The sequence below is a fragment of the Taudactylus pleione genome, unplaced genomic scaffold (assembly GCF_031769625.1).
Source record: "Taudactylus pleione unplaced genomic scaffold, aTauple2 ptg000740l, whole genome shotgun sequence".
NCBI classification, from domain to species: domain Eukaryota; kingdom Metazoa; phylum Chordata; class Amphibia; order Anura; family Myobatrachidae; genus Taudactylus; species Taudactylus pleione.
Window position 1 is genome coordinate 1,017,158 of NW_028285142.1, and position 22,190 is coordinate 1,039,347.

At 48.1% G+C, this 22,190-nt stretch overlaps 1 protein-coding gene across 3 annotated transcripts in view; it reads left to right on the forward strand.

Moving 5' to 3' along the window:
* MFN2 (mitofusin 2) overlaps positions 1–22,190 on the forward strand; it is a 57,786-nt gene that overhangs the window by 26,352 nt on the left and 9,244 nt on the right. For all 3 annotated transcript variants that reach the window (XM_088457163.1, XM_088457164.1, XM_088457162.1), the window contains 6 exons: positions 1,108–1,216; positions 1,305–1,412; positions 11,572–11,725; positions 12,797–12,864; positions 12,952–13,073; positions 13,165–13,291. In XM_088457163.1, coding sequence (XP_088313289.1) covers positions 1,108–1,216; positions 1,305–1,412; positions 11,572–11,725; positions 12,797–12,864; positions 12,952–13,073; positions 13,165–13,291 — 688 coding nt within the window. The remainder of the gene's footprint in view (positions 1–1,107; positions 1,217–1,304; positions 1,413–11,571; positions 11,726–12,796; positions 12,865–12,951; positions 13,074–13,164; positions 13,292–22,190) is intronic.

Below are 22,190 nucleotides of genomic sequence, written 5' to 3' on the forward strand. Positions count from 1 at the left end.
TGTATGTGATGTGACGGGAGTGATGTGACAACATTAATGGTCTCTTCTCTCCTGTACATTGTGTATGTGATGTGACAGCATTAATGGTCTCTTCTCTCCTGTACATTGTGTATGTGATGTGACGGGAGTGATGTGACAGCATTAATGGTCTCTTCTCTCCTGTACATTGTGTATGTGATGTGATGGGAGTGATGTGACAGCATTAATGGTCTCTCCTCTCCTGTACATTGTGTATGTGATGTGACGGGAGTGATGTGACAGCATTAATGGTCTCTTCTCTCCTGTACATTGTGTATGTGATGTGACAGCATTAATGGTCTCTCCTCTCCTGTACATTGTGTATGTGATGTGACGGGAGTGATGTGACAGCATTAATGGTCTCTTCTCTCCTGTACATTGTGTATGTGATGTGACAGCATTAATGGTCTCTCCTCTCCTGTACATTGTGTATGTGATGTGACAGCATTAATGGTCTCTCCTCTCCTGTACATTGTGTATGTGATGTGATGGGAGTGATGTGACAGCATTAATGGTCTCTCCTCTCCTGTACATTGTGTATGTGATGTGACGGGAGTGATGTGACAGCATTAATGGTCTCTTCTCTCCTGTACATTGTGTATGTGATGTGACGGGAGTGATGTGACAGCATTAATGGTCTCTTCTCTCCTGTACATTGTGTATGTGATGTGATGGGAGTGATGTGACAGCATTAATGGTCTCTCCTCTCCTGTACATTGTGTATGTGATGTGATGGGAGTGATGTGACAGCATTAATGGTCTCTTCTCTCCTGTACATTGTGTATGTGATGTGACAGCATTAATGGTCTCTCCTCTCCTGTACATTGTGTATGTGATGTGATGGGAGTGATGTGACAGCATTAATGGTCTCTTCTCTCCTGTACATTGTGTATGTGATGTGACGGGAGTGATGTGACAGCATTAATGGTCTCTTCTCTCCTGTACATTGTGTATGTGATGTGACAGCATTAATGGTCTCTCCTCTCCTGTACATTTTGTATGTGATGTGACGGGAGTGATTAATGGTCTCTTCTCTCCTGTACATTGTGTATGTGATGTTTGCCTTGATGAGCTGTTTTGTATCCGCAGTCCTGGGATCGATGTGACGACTGAGCTGGACAGCTGGATAGATAAATTCTGCCTGGACGCTGATGTATTTGTGCTGGTAGCCAACTCTGAATCCACCCTTATGCAGACGGTAAGTGTTCGTGGCAATGGCGCCCATTGCTCCGTGCGCTATACCTTCCATGATCCCAGCCTAATATCACGCTCCTCTTGTATCCCAGGAAAAGCAGTTTTTCCACAAGGTGAACGATCGCCTGTCCCGCCCAAACATCTTCATCTTGAACAACCGATGGGACGCGTCCGCCTCAGAGCCGGAATACATGGATGAGGTAAGAGTGGCGCGGTATTGGGGGCTCATGTTTCACTTTCCGTGTCTTTGAACAGTAATTGAAAAATGACAGAAAATGTCCAGATGGGATTGTAAGTAAATTATTGGTAAATCCCTGCGGTTACTCTTTCCCTATGTAAGCACCAGGTACATGCCTGGGAAATGAGGGCCCAGCGTCCGGCCATGCTTTGCGCTATACCGACTTTACTGTGCGGCTACATCTTCACATCTGAGCGAGAATGCACGCGAGTAACATGGCTGCCCTCCGCAGTATTAGTGAGAATGCTGATATTTAGCTGCAGATTACGGCGAAGCACGAAGGAATCTGCCTTTAGTTCTGCGTTCAGCCGCAGCCATTGTGATTTCTCTCATAGTACTGTGCCGGAAATGCTGTGAGCAAGTCAGCCTCTATAGCAGGGGTGGTCAGTTACTACAGCCGGGGGGGGGGGCTCATTATGGGCTGCCTCGGAGCCCCCTTACATCGGAGCCGCGTGCTAGGGGCACTGCGTTAGGAAGGAGCCGGGAGCGCACAGCTCAGATGTAGTTGGGTATTTCCCAGCCGGTGAGGAGAATTATTCGTATCATGTTCCTCAGCACTTGGTGGGCTTCTATCGTGGTTGTGGAGTCTCCCGGCTGGACCTAATTGCCACACTGTATATTGCTAACCTCGGCTATATGGTAATGAAAAGGCCCAATTCTGCGAAGCTGTGGGAGGAGATGGTGTAAGTGCACATAATCGCTGTATATTAGTGATCAGGGATCTGTGACACAATTTCACAGAATTACGGCAGCCTGTACTAAACCATTTTTGGATCGTGTATAAACCGGCGCAGTTTTTTAATTTCATCGTACAATTAATGCCCCCAATACATTTTTTTTTTCTTCTATTTTTGCATTTTTAAGCCCTTATTAGGTTTTTTAGAGACCCTTATCCTCTTATTTTAAAGGGGAGGCTCTTAGTAAGTATTGTCTGTCAAACCTTAGATGGAAGACCATTATTATACTGTCTGGGCCGTGTAGTATTCAGCTCACACTGCCGTTCGGTAACCCGTCCATGTGTATTATATATTTACCTGCGTTGCTTTGTCCTGGGATAAGTCACGGAGGCAGAAGCGTCTGGGATGTACTGTCATGGAGTCTCCGGGGGCAGTTATGTAACATTGTTAATGATTGGTGATTCATAGCGCTCTCCCTGCCAGCGTCTCCAGTAATTATTATACCACACCCTACTGCAGGTTTATGTACAGACAAGACATGCAATGTGTGTAATGTTCATAGTAGCCCGGTGTGTCCATCATACTTGTCATGTAGGTTCCAGACAGATCCTTATCCGAATACCAGAAGTGTCCTGATAATTCTCACCTGTACCCTGGCTGGGCATGTGGTTCAAAATGGCTTCCCCAGGAGACGTTGGGCTTCATTTACAAGGCGCTTTACTGGCAGGTTGTAGATGAATATAAAAGCCGGCACCCGCAGTGTGTGTGTGTGTGTGTGTGTGTGCGCGGCCTGCCCCCTGCAGTGTGTGTGTGTGTGTGTGTGCGGCCTGCCCCCTGCAGTGTGTGTGTGTGCGGCCTGCCCACCGCAGTGTGTGTGTGCGGCCTGCCCCCCGCAGTGTGTGTGTGTGTGCGGCCTGCCCCCCGCAGTGTGTGTGTGTGTACGGCCTGCCCCCCGCAGTGTGTGTGTGTGTGTACGGCCTGCCCCCCGCAGTGTCTGTGTGTGTGTGTACGGCCTGCCCCCCGCAGTGTGTGTGTGTGTGTGCGGCCTGCCCCCCGCAGTGTGTGTGTGTGCGGCCTGCCCCCCGCAGTGTGTGTGTGTGTGCGGCCTGCCCCCCGCAGTGTGTGTGTGTGTGCGGCCTGCCCCCCGCAGTGTGTGTGTGTGTGCGGCCTGCCCCCCGCAGTGTGTGTGTGTGTGCGGCCTGCCCCCCGCAGTGTGTGTGTGTGTGCGGCCTGCCTCCCACAGTGTGTGTGTGTGTGTGCGGCCTGCCCCCCGCAGTGTGTGTGTGTGTGTGTGTGTGTGCGGCCTGCCCCCCGCAGTGTGTGTGTGTGTGCGGCCTGCCCCCCGCAGTGTGTGTGTGCGGCCTGCCCCCCGCAGTGTGCGTGTGTGTGTGTGGCCTGCCCCCCGCAGTGTGTGTGTGTGTGTGTGTGTGTGTGTACGGCCTGTAAATGGAGGCTAGTAAATTTATGTGTCTATAAAGTGCAGATTTAAAAAATTAAAAAAATACACCTACTGCAGCCACCGGCAATCCTAAAAACACCTGTCCCATCCATAGAGCCCCCAAAACACCTGTCCCATCCATAGAGCCCCCCAAAACACCTGTCCCATCCATAGAGCCCCCCAAAACACCTGTCCCATCCATAGAGCCCCCCAAAACACCTGTCCCATCCATAGAGCCCCCCAAAACACCTGTCCCACCCATACAGCCCCCCAAACACCTGTCCCATCCATACAGCCCCCCAAAATACCTGTCCCATCCATACAGCCCCCCAAAATACCTGTCCCATCCATACAGCCCCCCAAATACCTGTCCCAGTACTTTGGGCCCATTTGCAAACACTTTTAAAATTTTTGCCCCAAAAATGACGTGTCTTTTTAGGGTGAATATAATAATTTTTTATTGCCTAATTAGTCATAAGGGGGAGGGGGGAGGTGCCCTGTGCCCCGTGCCCCAAGGGTTCTGAACTAAGTCCTCACATTTTTACTTAAAACTTTTTTGCCTGTTTTTGCCTGTGGAGTTTTCACACATGTGAAAACGTCCTGGAATTTAATAGGGCGATACTTTGGAAAGTTGTAAAAACATCACATCGGTGAATGTTTTTCGTCGATCGCGGCTTTTCGACTCTAATTGAATATGGGCCTTTGTCTATGAGGGATTTTTAGGAAAGCATAACTCAGGATAGAGGACAACTTGGGGTTTGTTAGGTAGATCTTGTGCCAGGGTAGGGCCTTTTGGGGTGCAGGTAATTGAGAAAGTTACAGTTTTTAAACTACTAGCCCACAAATGCCCCATTATATAGATAGGAAATGTCCATTTGCTGCGCATGCTCAGTAGGTGCTTCCTGCAGGGGGTGTACAGTGGCATCACCCGGGTGCACTAACATGGCTGGCGTTAACAGAGACGTGACCCAGCGGTGCTAGCGGGCATTAGCGGCGTCGAGGACCCGGCGAAGGTAGCGGGCATGGCAGCGGCGGGACCCGGTGGAGGTAGCGGGCATGGCAGTGGCGGGACCCAGCGGAGGTAGCAAGCGTTGGCGGTGGGACCCAGCGGAGGTAGCAGGCATGGCGGCAGACCTGGATCCGAGAGGATCCAGTCCCTGACAGCCATTCTGCTGAGTTTTTGGCAGCGATGCCATTTGACATTTTTGAATTTCAAGATGGCCACTGCAAGCCAATTATGACTCGCAACGTCATCGCCCCGTTCCCTCGGCTGGCGGTGGGGAAGGAGCGTGAAGAGCTCCTGAAGAAAGAAGACATCGGAAGCCCTGGGGAGGCAGGGGCCCCCCAGATGAATACGCCGAGAGCCCTGGTTGGGCGGTGGCCAAGAAAAAGAGTTTAAAGGCCACCGCCCCCCAGGTGGAGATGCTTTAGAATAAACTTATTGAAATATTAAAGTGTATTGTTTATTTGAATATTTTTTTTTTTTAGGTGAACTACAGGTGCCAGCAGGCCTGTAATGCCCCCATGCTGGTACTTGTGGTTCTCCAAGTACCAGCATGTGGGGGAGGCTTTTCTATTTTTATTTTACACAATCAGCCTGGCACCCTGGAGAGGAGTACCCCTTTATTGAGGGAGGGGGGTCCCCAGCTCCCCAGGGATCCCCGGCCTGGGCTGTCTAGCGATCAGGGGTGATGCATTGACTGGAGAACCCAGTGATAGGGTTCTCCTGGCTGTGGCATTACTCCCATGCTAGAAAGGGTTCGGTGCTGGTTATGGATTATTGTGTGTATTCCAATAACCACACAATTCTTTGAATCACTAGCTCCACCATTTTGTGAGTGACAGCAATCTCACTCTCTGAGAGTGCTGAATCTCCAGTTAACCACAGGGTGTATTGCGCAAACAACCCGTCCATTAAGGTGTCAGCCTTAATGATCGGAATTTCATTTTTTTAAGTTTGAGTCGCAGAAATTCAGTAGGTTTTGTGAAATTTCAGATCATTTCTAAGAAGTCTTAATGGGACATGCGAAACCCTAAGGTTTTTAGTCTATGGGATATATGTGAAAAGGTGAAAAACAAGCGCCTCATAGCGTATTATTTAAATTAAATCAAATAGAATTAAATTCATATGAAGGGTAATTAGTATGCGTACCACAAAAAATGTAAAATCATGCACGTAATGATTTTACTTTGTCCAAAGATCTTGGAAGGAATGATAACCAGAGAATATCCCTTGCCTCCACTTCCCTTCTGGGTGTGTGGTAGTCCGTTCATCCAATGATCACATGCATATAAAGGAAATGTATTCACTCATAGTGTAGTAGTAATAAAACATTTATTAACATACACCACATATACATAAAATGACTTTTCAGAAAGTGCTTATCTGTAATCGGCAGAAACGTCCAGAGTGTGGCTGTCACACCTGTCCCCAACGCGTTTCATCACTTACGCTAACACGTCTCTAGCTGGACTCCATCAGGAGGATGTTCCCAGGGTGTCCCGATCCAATATTTTTACCTAGTGTACGGCGTTTCCGGCGTCGCTGCCATTTTGGGGTTCCATGCGCGGGATTTCTGTGTTCTTGCTCCATCGCGAGTAACAGGAATGCTGTAGTCCTGCTATGATGTATATTTAATAAAGGAATCTATTCCTGACGACTGGTGAGTGCACCGCATTTTTCTAGTTTTTTATCCTTATTGGCATTTCTTGATAGACTCCCCTTTGGATAATATATATATATACAGGTTGAGTCTCCCATATCCAAATATTCCGAAATACGGAATATTTTTGGGCATGACTGAGATAATGAAACCTTTGATTTTTGATGGTTCAATGTACACAAACTTTGTCTAAGGCACAAATTATTAAAAATATTGTTTAAAATTAACTTCAGGCTGTGTGTATAAGAAATATAAATGAATTTAATTTCTGTACACAAACTTTGTTTGAGCCACAAAATTATTGAATATAGTGTATAAAATGAGCTGCAGGCTGTGTGTATAAGGTGCATGTAACACATATATGCATTCTGTGTGTATATTAGGGTCCCATTCCCAATATATTTCATTATGATATGCAATTATTCCAGAATACGGAATATTCCGTTATCCAAAATACCCCTTGTCCCAAGCATTTTGGATATGGGAGACTCAACCTGTGTATGTGTATGTGTATATGTATATATATATATATATATATATATATAATAAAATGTTTGGTTGGCGGCACTCTGGTTTGTAGGTAAATAATCACAATAGCGTTTAATTCATTTCAACGTTTCAGCGCTTTATTGCGCCTTCATCAGGAAAACAGCATTCCAAAAATACAGTTACAAAACACCTATATACCCTCTCACCATGCTTGCTGACCGCCGCTGCCCTGCATCCGGTGATTGTGGACGTCGCTGAGGAGTGACGTCGGAAGTGTGCTCCCCGTTGCTAAGTAACCCCATGGTGTGTACTGATAAACAAACAATAAATCTTTGGTAATAAAGAAAAAGAACTCCTGTTACAGTTACGGGTATGCTGCCTGAAGAATAAATCACATATTCTAGTTATTGTCACAACAGTCTGAAGTAAAAGGGTAAATAGTATGTAATCACATCAATGGATCTGTTGTGTAAAACAATACGTAGAATACAGGTAAGCATAAAGGCATAATATACACGTTTATAAAAAAAAATAGGACAAACTATTAATTTATAACTAGAAAATCATACTGAAGATATATTATAGGAAGCAATGTAAACCAAGCGTCTCATTGAAACCTTGGGGAGCGAATGCGCCGAGTTTGTCAGTCCATTTTGCTTCTAATTGGAGTAACGATCTACCCGTCTCCTCCTCTAGTGCGCATCGGAGCCTGATCAATGATACCGTTCTTCAGTGTGGATAGGTTGGTTTTTGCCTGGGCAAAATGACGTGCCACTGGCTGTTCACTGGTTCCCTTAGTTATTATAACCAATCTTATCGCTGAGCGATGGAGCGCCATGTGCTCTTTGAATTGGCGCTCCGTTTTGCCAACATACTGTGGGGCACATGTTATTATATAAACGACATACCTACTTGTACATGTAAGGTGATGGCGTATTTTACATTTTTCTCTTGAGAAAGGGTGGTAGAAAAGACTACCCTCCTGTAAATAACGGCATGTCAAACAATTAGGACATTTAAAACAACCCGTTCTAGCTGTCCTATTAGAATTTTTATTTTGTTTGTCCATATTAGTTATGTCGGTGTGTACCACTTGATCTTTGATGTTTATAACCCTGCGATATCAGGGGATCAGAGATTTCTGTTTAAGAGTTTTCAACTCGGGATCTGTCGACACTGTATGCCATAATTTTTCTGCAGATTTATTAATGTGCCTACTCATATGATTAAATGAGCTCACCCATGTTAATTTTTCAAGTTGGTTTTTATGGGTCTTAAAGGTAAGTATCTTATCGGGTGGAATGGTCAACGTTTTTTCCTTTTGTTTAATGAGGTTCTCCCTCTTATACCCTCTCTGTAAAAACTTATGTGTGAGATCGTCAATTTGTTTGACCGGAGACTCCCTGTGGCTAGAAATTCGCAGGATACGTAGGAACTGTGAGTATGGCAGTCCTGCCTTGAAAGGTTCAGGATGTGCGCTCATTGCGTGAAGCAGATTTGTTTCTAGCGGTAGGTTTTGTATAAAGGGATGTAGTAAAAGTGCCTTTTTTAAGATTTATAGCTACATCAAGGAAATTCACATTCATTGGATCTTTTTGATAGGTACATTTTACCGGGCTATTGGTATTATTGTGGCCATCAATTAGTGTGCTAAATTCAGCCTGTTTACCACTCCACACAATTAATATGTCATCTATTTAGCGTTAATACGTTTAGATGTTTTTAGCTATCTGACTATTTGAAAAAAAATACATCCTGTCCTACTGCAAACATGAATGCATTTGTGTACGATGGGGCCACATTGGACCCCATCGCAGAACCAGAGGTTAGCAAGTAGAAGCCTCCATCAAAAAATAAATAGTTCTGTGTTTGAACTAATTCACATAACAGTGACTAACTCAAGGTTAGGGTCTGTGCAGTACGGATTGTTGGTCAGTAGCATTATGTGGCGTATAACCCTGTTGTGTGGGGGATACAGGCTCTGATTCAGAGCTGAACGCTCTGAGCAGAACGCTCGCTCTGAATCAGGGCCGTCCTATTTAAATGTAGAGCGGCCTTATGGACGCTCGCATAGCTGTGGGTTACCACCCACAGCTTATGCGAGCGTCCATGGTGATGGTCGCGATGGTCAAGACCATCGCGACCATCGGGCTTGCGACGAGACCCTGCGGTAGGGTCTCGCTGCCGCAAGCCCAGGAGTGATTTTGGCTCTATCAGAGCCAAAGTCACTCCCACTGACATCATTACTGATGTCAGTGGGGCCGGACTCAGACGGTAGGCGTTCCCGTCTGACCGCCACGCCCCCGGCACGCCCACCAAAGGGGGCGTGCTGTCAGTCACCATCGACAGCACGCCCCCTTTGGTGCGAGACCCCGAGCGACGTATTTCTTGTCGCTCGCCGGGTCTCGCGCATGCGCACGAAGGAGCTCCCTTCGTCATGCGCATTCTCACAACATCGACCCGCTTGCTAGCGAACTTTGCTCGCGAGCGGGTCTGAATGACCCCCACAGTTGTATAAATTACACACGTCATCAGAACATAAAAGGCTATCATGCGGAATGTTGGTTAATGTCCGCAATGATGTTAGCAATGCATTTGTGTCCTTTAAATACATCGGCTTCGTTTGGACGCAAGGCTGAAGGTAGGCGTCCAGTTAGAGGAAAATTGGCTGAAATAATGAACCTCTAGCCGATATTATCGGCCGACCCGGAGGTTTAGTGGGGTGTTTTTTGGATCTTAGGGACAGTATATAACATCGGTCTTATAGGATAGGCTACTTCCAGACTTTTCCTCACTTGCTAGGTGATCATTTATTCTTCGCATGCTTGTTTCAATAATGTATCAAGTTCTTTCTTGAACTGTAACGTTGGATCAAATATAAGAGCTCTGTATGTAGTAGTATTAAGGTGCCTACACACTTGGCGATGTGCTCACGATCCGACATCTTGTCCGATTTCCCCTTGAACTCTCCCCAGAAGCTCCCCGGCAGTCGTGGGCACGATTTGGGGTTAAAAACTGTCCAATGTGACAAACGATCTATCGTGCCTCCAAACTATTCCAGTGCATCGTGCCTCCTAACTATTCCAGTGCATCGTGCCTCCTAACTATTCCAGTGCATAGTGCCTCCTAACTATTCCAGTGCATCGGGCCTCCTAACTATTCCAGTGCATCGGGCCTCCTAACTATTCCAGTGCATCGGGCCTCCTAACTATTTCAGTGCATCGTGCCTCCTAACTATTCCAGTGCATCGGGCCTCCTAACTATTCCAGTGCATCGGGCCTCCTAACTATTCCAGTGCATCGGGCCTCCTAACTATTCCAGTGCATAGTGCCTCCTAACTATTCCAGTGCATAGTGCCTCCTAACTATTCCAGTGCATCGGGCCTCCTAACTATTCCAGTGCATCGGGCCTCCTAACTATTCCAGTGCATCGGGCCTCCTAACTATTCCAGTGCATCGGGCCTCCTAACTATTCCAGTGCATCGGGCCTCCTAACTATTCCAGTGCATCGGGCCTCCTAACTATTCCAGTGCATCGGGCCTCCTAACTATTCCAGTGCATCGGGCCTCCTAACTATTCCAGTGCACCGGGCCTCCTAACTATTCCAGTGCACCGGGCCTCCTAACTATTCCTGTGCAATCGGGCCTCCTAACTATTCCTGTGCAATCGGGCCTCCTAACTATTCCTGTGCAATCGTGCCTCCTAACTATTCCAGTGCATTGTGTCCCTGATTGGCAAATCTGCCCTACAGCATGGCAGGTCTGAAGATGCGATGTACGACCAGTGGATACGCACATCGGCATCGTGAATGGAAACTCACGATTTGGCCATATTTTACAGTATTTGTCGTCACGATTCGTCGGAATCTGGCAAATCATGTAAAAAATCGCCAAGTGTTTAGGCACCTTTTTAGAGAGTTGGTTATAGATTTCCATCCGGTAATATTCCAAGTTCTGGATGACTGTGGAGCCACCCTTATCAGCTTGTCTTATAATTATATCCTCGTATGAGCTGATATTCTTTAGAGCTAAACGCTCTTCCTTACCCATATTCCAATATTACGGTGTTACCTTATCTGGATGTCGGGATATACTCTGATCCAAAAGTCTCGTAAATGTCTTGATCGAGGGATTAGTACTGGGTGGGTGAAATGTAGATCTCGGTTGGATCGCTGCCAATTGTGGGGGGATTTCCCCTGTAGAAGTTTGTCTGTCAGTGTTTGCAAACAATTCTTTGAGTTTTAAAGTTCTATTAAGTTTGTATAACACGGCTCGCCACAGAAAGTGGTTCAATTGTGCAGTTGGTACAAATGAGAATCTCCGCTGGAGGACTTGATTTTCTTCCTTAGCTAATGTTTGATTTGATAAGTTGAAGGTTAAGTTTTGCGCTGTAACGGGGGTTTCTTGGTTCCTCTTCCTGTGCCGCGTGTTTTGCCCCCCCCCCCCCCCCCCCTCCGTGGGCTCTGGTGCGGACTCCTATAGGGGGTTACCGGAGTATGTATTTGGACCTTGTGTCTGGGAGTCACTCTCACTGAATGAAGTAGCAGAGCCTCCGAAATCATCCCCTTGTCTACGATGACGTTTTCTCCTGTATTGTGGCCTTCTAGCCCGTTGTGGAGCTGCTCCAGTTAGCCACGAATATACCCCTCTGTTGTTCGTAATCTAAATCCACTTTGCTCCTCTTTGCTTTTGTGAATTTGATGAGATCACTTTTGTATTTTTCCTATTTGTGAGGATAATTTATTTGCCCAATTTATTTGCCCCATCCTCTGTTTGGTCTGAGGTCAGGTGTAGAGGTGTTAGCTCTCGTTCAGACTCTTCTATTACTAGTGACAGTAACCCAGCTCTCTCTGTAGGTGAGACACCAGCACATGGAACGATGTACCAGCTTCTTGGTGGATGAGCTCGGAGTGCTGGACCGAACTCAGGCCGGAGATCGCATATTCTTTGTGTCGGCCAAGGAGGTTTTAAACGCCAGGATACAGAAAGCTCAAGGAATGCCAGAAGGAGGTATTGTGTTGTATATCGCATCCAGGGAATAGTACATAGCTGGCCGATCATCCCCATCCCAAATTCACTACTGCGCGCTTCTTCAAGTGCCACCAGCAGTGACTTTATATGTATGTGTGTGAGATATGTATATATATATCTATCTATCTCTCTCGCCTCCCTCGCTCTCTCGCCTCCCTCGCTCTCTCGCCTCCCTCGCCTCCCTCGCTCTCTCGCCTCCCTCGCTCTCTCGCCTCCCTCGCTCTCTCGCCTCCCTCGCTCTCTCGCCTCCATCGCTCTCTCGCCTCCATCGCTCTCTCGCCTCCATCGCTCTCTCGCCTCCATCGCTCTCTCGCCTCCATCGCTCTCTCGCCTCCTTCGCTCTCTCGCCTCTCTCCCTCGCTCTCTCGCCTCTCTCCCTCTCTCTCGTCTCTCCCTCTCTCGTCTCTCCCTCTCTCGTCTCTCCCTCTCTCGTCTCTCTCCCTCTCTCGTCTCTCTCCCTCTCTCGTCTCTCTCCCTCTCTCGTCTCTCTCCCTCTCTCTCTCGTCTCTCTCTCTCGTCTCTCTCCCTCTCTCTCTCGTCTCTCTCCCTCTCTCTCTCGTCTCTCTCCCTCTCGTCTCTCTCCCTCTCTCTCTCGTCTCTCTCCCTCTCTCTCTCGTCTCTCTCCCTCTCTCTCTCGTCTCCCTCTCTCTCTCGTCTCTCTCCCTCTCTCTCTCGTCTCTCTCTCTCTCTCTCTCGCCTCCCTCTCTCTCTCTCGCCTCCCTCCCTCCCTCTCGCCTCCCTCCCTCCCTCTCGCCTCCCTCCCTCCCTCTCGCCTCCCTCCCTCTCGCCTCCCTCCCTCTCGCCTCCCTCCCTCTCGCGCCTCTCTCGCGTCGCGCCTCTCTCTCTCTCTCGCGCCTCTCTCTCTCTCTCGCGCCTCTCTCTCTCTCTCGCGCCTCTCTCTCTCGCGCCTCTCTCTCTCTCGCGCGCCTCTCTCTCTCTCTCGCGCCTCTCTCTCTCTCTCGCGCCTCTCTCTCTCTCTCGCGCCTCTCTCTCTCACGCCTCTCTGTCATTGTATTTCACCTGTTACATAAAACCACTGATTGATTGTAGGTGGAGCGCTGGCTGAAGGTTTCCAAGTGCGAATGTTTGAGTTTCAGAACTTTGAGAGGCGGTTTGAGGTAAGCTGTGACGCGCTAGATGGTTATAGATCCAAGTAGCTGGGTGCTGACACTGTAACGATCGCCCTGTTTGCTTTATCCCGTCAGGAGTGCATCTCGCAGTCGGCTGTAAAAACCAAGTTTGAGCAGCATACGATGAGAGCCAAGCACATAGCGGATGTCTTGCGTCAAATAATGGAGTCTCTGCACGTGGCCGCACAGGAACAGAGGTGAGTGGATGCTCCAAAGGGGGCCGCTCCTCACTTCATATTGGATCAGCGCTGTCACGAAATATAACGTGTTCACTTTATGTGTTTGCAGAGTTTATTGCCTGGAGAAGCGAGAGGAGTACAAGGACCGCCTGGAGTTCATCGAGAAACAACTGGAGCTACTGACCGAAGACTACAAGCTGAAAATCAAACAGATCACAGACGAGGTGGAACGACAGGTAAGGAGGGGGCCCTGGGTCTGTTTCCCGTGCATGGTAGTCGCGCCGTCACGTACACATCAAACCGATATCAGCACAGATGGTATGTAACCTAAACGTGTGCTGCAGTTACTGTATGGCTATTCCTGTATGCACCATTATACCAGGATCTGCAGGAAGTTACCGTGTACTGGGCAGGTATACATAGTCATACATGTTACTGTGCCCTGCTCATATTCTCTGCACTGCAGGAAGTTACCGTGTACTGGGCAGGTATACATAGTCATGCATGTTACTGAGCCCTGCGCATACTCTCTGCACTGCAGGAAGTTACCGTGTACTGGGCAGGTATACATAGTCATGCATGTTACTGAGCCCTGCGCATACTATCTGCACTGCAGGAAGTTACCGTGTACTGGGCAGGTATACATAGTCATGCATGTTAGAGAGCCCTGCACATACTCTCTGCACTGCAGGAAGTTACCGTGTACTGGGCAGGTATACATAGTCATACATGTTACTGTGCCCTGCACATACTCTCTGCACTGCAGGAAGTTACCGTGTACTGGGCAGGTATACATAGTCATGCATGTTACTGAGCCCTGCACATACTCTGCACTGCAGGAAGTTACCGTGTACTGGGCAGGTGTACATAGTCATACATGTTAGTGAGCCCTGCGTATACTCTCTGCACTGCAGGAAGTTACCGTGTACTGGGCAGGTATACATAGTCATACATGTTAGTGAGCCCTGCTCATATTCTCTGCACTGCAGGAAGTTACCGTGTACTGGGCAGGTATACATAGTCATACATGTTACTGTGCCCTGCACATACTCTCTGCACTGCAGGAAGTAACCGTGTACTGGGCAGGTATACATAGTCATACATGTTACTGTGCCCTGCACATACTCTCTGCACTGCAGGAAGTTACCGTGTACTGGGCAGGTATACATAGTCATACATGTTACTGAGCCCTGCACATACTCTCTGCACTGCAGGAAGTTACCGTGTACTGGGCAGGTATACATAGTCATGCATGTTACTGAGCCCTGCGTATACTCTCTGCACTGCAGGAAGTTACCGTGTACTGGGCAGGTATACATAGTCATGCATGTTAGTGATCCCTGCTCATACTCTCTGCACTGCAGGAAGTTACTGTGTACTGGGCAGGTATACATAGTCATGCATGTTACTGAGCCCTGCGCATACTCTCTGCACTGCAGGAAGTTACCGTGTACTCGGCAGGTATACATAGTCATGCATGTTACTGAGCCCTGCACATACTATCTGCACTGCAGGAAGTTACCGTGTACTGGGCAGGTATACATAGTCATACATGTTACTATGCCCTGCTCATATTCTCTGCACTGCAGGAAGTTACCGTGTACTGGGCAGGTATACATAGTCATACACGTTACTGTGCCCTGCACATACTCTCTGCACTGCAGGAAGTTACTGTGCCCTGCACATACTCTCTGCACTGCAGGAAGTTACCGTGTACTGGGCAGGTATACATAGTCATGCATGTTACTGAGCCCTGCTCATATTCTCTGCACTGCAGGAAGTTACCGTGTACTGGGCAGGTATACATAGTCATACATGTTACTGTGCCCTGCACATACTCTCTGCACTGCAGGAAGTTACCGTGTACTGGGCAGGTATACATAGTCATACATGTTACTGAGCCCAGCACATACTCTCTGCACTGCAGGAAGTTACCGTGTACTGGGCAGGTATACATAGTCATGCATGTTACTGAGCCCTGCACATACTCTCTGCACTGCAGGAAGTTACCGTGTACTGGGCAGGTATACATAGTCATGCATGTTAGAGAGCCCTGCACATACTCTCTGCACTGCAGGAAGTTACCGTGTACTGGGCAGGTATACATAGTCATGCATGTTAGTGATCCCTGCTCATACTCTCTGCACTGCAGGAAGTTACCGTGTACTGGGCAGGTATACATAGTCATGCATGTTAGTGATCCCTGCTCATACTCTCTGCACTGCAGGAAGTTACCGTGTACTGGGCAGGTATACATAGTCATACATGTTACTGAGCCCTGCTCATACTCTCTGCACTGCAGGAAGGTACCGTGTACTGGGCAGGTATACATAGTCATGCATGTTACTGAGCCCAGCGCATACTCTCTGCACTGCAGGAAGTTACCGTGTACTGGGCAGGTATACATAGTCATACATGTTAGTGAGCCCTGCTCATACTCTCTGCACTGCAGGAAGTTACTGTGTACTGGGCAGGTATACATAGTCATACATGTTACTGAGCCCTGCACATACTCTCTGCACTGCAGGAAGTTACCGTGTACTGGGCAGGTATACATAGTCATACATGTTAGTGAGCCCTGCTCATACTCTCTGCACTGCAGGAAGTTACCGTGTACTGGGCAGGTATACATAGTCATACATGTTACTGAGCCCTGCACATACTCTCTGCACTGCAGGAAGTTACCGTGTACTGGGCAGGTATACATAGTCATGCATGTTACTGAGTCCTGCACATACTATCTGCACTGCAGGAAGTTACCGTGTACTGGGCAGGTATACATAGTCATGCATGTTACTGAGCCCTGCACATACTCTCTGCACTGCAGGAAGTTACCGTGTACTGGGCAGGTATACATAGTCATACATGTTACTGTGCCCTGCTCATATTCTCTGCACTGCAGGAAGTTACTGTGTACTGGGCAGGTGTACATAGTCATACATGTTACTGAGCCCTGCACATACACTCTGCACTGCAGGAAGTTACCGTGTACTGGGCAGGTATACATAGTCATACATGTTAGTGAGCCCTGCTCATACTCTCTGCACTGCAGGAAGTTACCGTGTACTGGGCAGGTATACATAGTCATACATGTTACTGAGCCCTGCACATACTCTCTGCACTGCAGGAAGTTACCGTGTACTGGGCAGGTATACATAGTCATGCATGTTACTGAGCCCTGCTCATATTCTCTGCACTGCAGGAAGTTACTGTGTACTGGGCAGGTGTACATAGTCATACATGTTACTGAGCCCTGCACATACTCTCTGCACTGCAGGAAGTTACCGTGTACTGGGCAGGTATACATAGTCATACATGTTAGTGAGCCCTGCGCATACTCCCTGCAGTGCAGGAAGTTACCGTGTACTGGGCAGGTATACATAGTCATACATGTTAGTGAGCCCTGCTCATACTCTCTGCACTGCAGGAAGTTACCGTGTACTGGGCAGGTATACATAGTCATGCATGTTACTGAGCCCTGCACATACTCTCTGCACTGCAGGAAGTTACCGTGTACTGGGCAGGTATACATAGTCATGCATGTTACTGAGCCCTGCACATACTCTCTGCACTGCAGGAAGTTACCGTGTACTGGGCAGGTATACATAGTCATACATGTTAGTGAGCCCTGCGCATACTCCCTGCAGTGCAGGAAGTTACCGTGTACTGGGCAGGTATACATAGTCATGCATGTTACTGAGCCCTGCACATACTCTCTGCACTGCAGGAAGTTACCGTGTACTGGGCAGGTATACATAGTCATACATGTTAGTGAGCCCTGCGCATACTCTCTGCACTGCAGGAAGTTACTGTGTACTGGGCAGGTATACATAGTCATACATGTTAGTGAGCCCTGCGCATACTCTCTGCACTGCAGGAAGTTACTGTGTACTGGGCAGGTATACATAGCCATACATGTTAGTGAGCCCTGCGTATACTCTCTGCACTGCAGGAAGTTACCGTGTACTGGGCAGGTATACATAGTCATGCATGTTACTGAGCCCTGCACATACTCTGCACTGCAGGAAGTTACTGTGTACTGGGCAGGTATACATAGTCATACATGTTACTGAGCCCTGCACATACTCTGCACTGCAGGAAGTTACCGTGTACTGGGAAGGTATACATAGTCATGCATGTTACTGAGCCCTGCGTATACTCTCTGCACTGCAGGAAGTTACCGTGTACTGGGCAGGTATACTTAGTCATACTTGTTACTGATTCCTGCACATACTCTCTGCACTGCAGGAAGTTACCGTGTACTGGGCAGGTATACATAGTCATACATGTTACTGAGCCCTGCTCATATTCTCTGCACTGCAGGAAGTTACTGTGTACTGGGCAGGTGTACATAGTCATACATGTTACTGAGCCCTGCACATACACTCTGCACTGCAGGAAGTTACCGTGTACTGGGCAGGTATACATAGTCATACATGTTAGTGAGCCCTGCTCATACTCTCTGCACTGCAGGAAGTTACCGTGTACTGGGCAGGTATACATAGTCATACATGTTACTGAGCCCTGCACATACTCTCTGCACTGCAGGAAGTTACCGTGTACTGGGCAGGTATACATAGTCATGCATGTTACTGAGCCCTGCTCATACTCTCTGCACTGCAGGAAGTTACCGTGTACTGGGCAGGTATACATAGTCATACATGTTAGTGAGCCCTGCTCATACTCTCTGCACTGCAGGAAGTTACCGTGTACTGGGCAGGTATACATAGTCATACATGTTACTGAGCCCTGCACATACTCTCTGCACTGCAGGAAGTTACCGTGTACTGGGCAGGTATACATAGTCATGCATGTTACTGAGCCCTGCTCATATTCTCTGCACTGCAGGAAGTTACTGTGTACTGGGCAGGTGTACATAGTCATACATGTTACTGAGCCCTGCACATACTCTCTGCACTGCAGGAAGTTACCGTGTACTGGGCAGGTATACATAGTCATACATGTTAGTGAGCCCTGCGCATACTCCCTGCAGTGCAGGAAGTTACCGTGTACTGGGCAGGTATACTTAGTCATACTTGTTACTGATTCCTGCACATACTCTCTGCACTGCAGGAAGTTACCGTGTACTGGGCAGGTATACATAGTCATACATGTTACTGAGCCCTGCGTATACTCTGCACTGCAGGAAGTTACCGTGTACTGGGCAGGTATACATAGTCATGCATGTTACTGAGCCCTGCGCATACTCTCTGCACTGCAGGAAGTTACCGTGTACTGGGCAGGTATACATAGTCATACATGTTAGTGAGCCCTGCTCATACTCTCTGCACTGCAGGAAGGTACCGTGTACTGGGCAGGTATACATAGTCATGCATGTTACTGAGCCCCGCGCATACTCTCTGCACTGCAGGAAGTTACCGTGTACTGGGCAGGTATACATAGTCATACATGTTACTGAGCCCTGCTCATACTCTCTGCACTGCAGGAAGTTACCGTGTACTGGGCAGGTATACATAGTCATACATGTTACTGAGCCCTGCACATACTCTCTGCACTGCAGGAAGTTACCGTGTACTGGGCAGGTATACATAGTCATACATGTTACTGAGCCCTGCACATACTCTCTGCACTGCAGGAAGTTACCGTGTACTGGGCAGGTATACATTGTCATGCATGTTAGAGAGCCCTGCGCATACTCCCTGCAGTGCAGGAAGTTACCGTGTACTGGGCAGGTATACATAGTCATACATGTTAGTGAGCCCTGCACATACTCTCTGCACTGCAGGAAGTTACCGTGTACTGGGCAGGTATACATAGTCATGCATGTTACTGAGCCCAGCGCATACTCTCTGCACTGCAGGAAGTTACCGTGTACTGGGCAGGTATACATAGTCATGCATGTTACTGAGCCCTGCACATACTCTCTGCACTGCAGGAAGTTACTGTGTACTGGGCAGGTATACATAGTCATACATGTTACTGAGCCCTGCACATACTCTCTGCACTGCAGGAAGTTACCGTGTACTGGGCAGGTATACATAGTCATGCATGTTACTGAGCCCTGCACATACTCTCTGCACTGCAGGAAGTTACCGTGTACTGGGCAGGTATACATAGTCATACATGTTACTGAGCCCTGCACATACTCTCTGCACTGCAGGAAGTTACCGTGTACTGGGCAGGTATACATAGTCATGCATGTTACTGAGCCCTGCACATACTCTCTGCACTGCAGGAAGTTACCGTATACTGGGCAGGTATACATAGTCATACATGTTACTGAGCCCTGCGCATACTCTCTGCACTGCAGGAAGTTACTGTGTACTGGGCAGGTATACATAGTCATACATGTTACTGAGCCCTGCACATACTCTCTGCACTGCAGGAAGTTACCGTGTACTGGGCAGGTATACATAGTCATGCATGTTACTGAGCCCTGCTCATACTCTCTGCACTGCAGGAAGTTACCGTGTACTGGGCAGGTATACATAGTCATACATGTTACTGAGCCCAGCGCATACTCTCTGCACTGTAGGAAGTTACCGTGTACTGGGCAGGTATACATAGTCATACATGTTACTGAGCCCTGCACATACTCTCTGCACTGCAGGAAGTTACCGTGTACTGGGCAGGTATACATAGTCATACATGTTACTGAGCCCTGCGTATACTCTCTGCACTGCAGGAAGTTACTGTGTACTGGGCAGGTATACATAGTCATACATGTTACTGAGCCCTGCACATACTCTCTGCACTGCAGGAAGTTACCGTGTACTGGGCAGGTATACATAGTCATGCATGTTACTGAGCCCTGCACATACTCTCTGCACTGCAGGAAGTTACCGTGTACTGGGCAGGTATACATAGTCATACATGTTACTGAGCCCTGCGCATACTCTCTGCACTGCAGGAAGTTACTGTGTACTGGGCAGGTATACATAGTCATACATGTTACTGAGCCCTGCACATACTCTCTGCACTGCAGGAAGTTACCATGTACTGGGCAGGTATACATAGTCATACATGTTACTGAGCCCTGCACATACTCTGCACTGCAGGAAGTTACCGTGTACTGGGCAGGTATACATAGTCATGCATGTTACTGAGCCCTGCACATACTCTCTGCACTGCAGGAAGTTACCGTGTACTGGGCAGGTATACATAGTCATACATGTTACTGAGCCCTGCACATACTCTCTGCACTGCAGGAAGTTACCGTGTACTGGGCAGGTATACATAGTCATACATGTTAGTGAGCCCTGCGTATACTCTCTGCACTGCAGGAAGTTACCGTGTACTGGCCAGGTATACATAGTCATGCATGTTCCTGAGCCCTGCGCATACTCTCTGCACTGCAGGAAGTTACCGTGTACTGGGCAGGTATACATAGTCATGCATGTTACTGAGCCCTGCACATACTCTCTGCACTGCAGGAAGTTACCGTGTACTGGGCAGGTATACATAGTCATACATGTTAGTGAGCCCTGCGTATACTCTCTGCACTGCAGGAAGTTACCGTGTACTGGGCAGGTATACATAGTCATGCATGTTACTGAGCCCTGCACATACTCTGCACTGCAGGAAGTTACCGTGTACTGGGCAGGTATACATAGTCATACATGTTACTGAGCCCTGCGCATACTCTGCACTGCAGGAAGTTACCGTGTACTGGGCAGGTATACATAGTCATGCATGTTACTGAGCCCTGCACATACTCTGCACTGCAGGAAGTTACCGTGTACTGGGCAGGTATACATAGTCATGCATGTTACTGAGCCCTGCACATACTCTCTGCACTGCAGGAAGTTACCGTGTACTGGGCAGGTATACATAGTCATGCATGTTACTGAGCCCTGCGTATACTCTCTGCACTGCAGGAAGTTACCGTGTACTGGTCAGGTATACATAGTCATGCATGTTACTGAGCCCTGCACATACTCTGCACTGCAGGAAGTTACCGTGTACTGGGCAGGTATACATAGTCATACATGTTACTGAGCCCTGCGGATACTCTGCACTGCAGGAAGTTACCGTGTACTGGGCAGGTATACATAGTCATACATGTTACTGAGCCCTGCGCATACTCTGCACTGCAGGAAGTTACCGTGTACTGGGCAGGTATACATAGTCATGCATGTTACTGAGCCCTGCACATACTCTGCACTGCAGGAAGTTACCGTGTACTGGGCAGGTATACATAGTCATGCATGTTACTGAGCCCTGCACATACTCTGCACTGCAGGAAGTTACCGTGTACTGGGCAGGTATACATAGTCATACATGTTAGTGAGCCCTGCGTATACTCTCTGCACTGCAGGAAGTTACCGTGTACTGGGCAGGTATACATAGTCATGCATGTTACTGAGCCCTGCGTATACTCTGCACTGCACCATCTGTGCCAGCATTAGTCCATCAGACGTCTGTAGTTTTCCTGACTGGCTCCCGATTGCTGCTAAATGTGCCAGTGTTAAGGCCATCGGATATCGTGCACTAATACTGTAGGTGTAATAGCTGGAAGTAGCCAGGTAGGGAAGGGGCTGTTTCCTAGCCTAGATTATGAAGATGGTTTTAGTGCAGAGGTTCCCAAGAAACCCTAACGGTCCATGTTTTAAGGATAACAGCTGCATCCTGACTCATTTACCATCAGTACCGGCCCGGTGCCCGTGGGGAATTGCTATGTTTATACTATACGGCAGCATCCTGACTCATTTACCATCAGTACCGGCCCGGTGCCCGTGGGGAATTGCTATGTTTATACTATACGGCATCACCCTGACTCATTTACCATCAGTACCGGCCCGGTGCCCGTGGGGAATTGCTATGTTTATACTATACGGCATCAACCTGACTCATTTACCATCAGTACCGGACCGGTGCCCGAGGGGAATTGATAGGTTTATACTATTCGGCAGCATCCTGACTCATTTACCATCAGTACCGGCCCGGTACCCATGGGGAATTGCTATGTTTATACTATACGGCAGCATCCTGACTCATTTACCATCAGTACCGGCCCGGTGCCCATGGGGAATTGCTATGTTTATACTATACGGCAGCATCCTGACTCATTTACCATCAGTACCGGCCTGGTACCCATGGGGAATTGCTATGTTTATACTATACGGCTGCATCCTGACTCATTTACCATCAGTACCGGCCTGGTGCCCGTGGGGA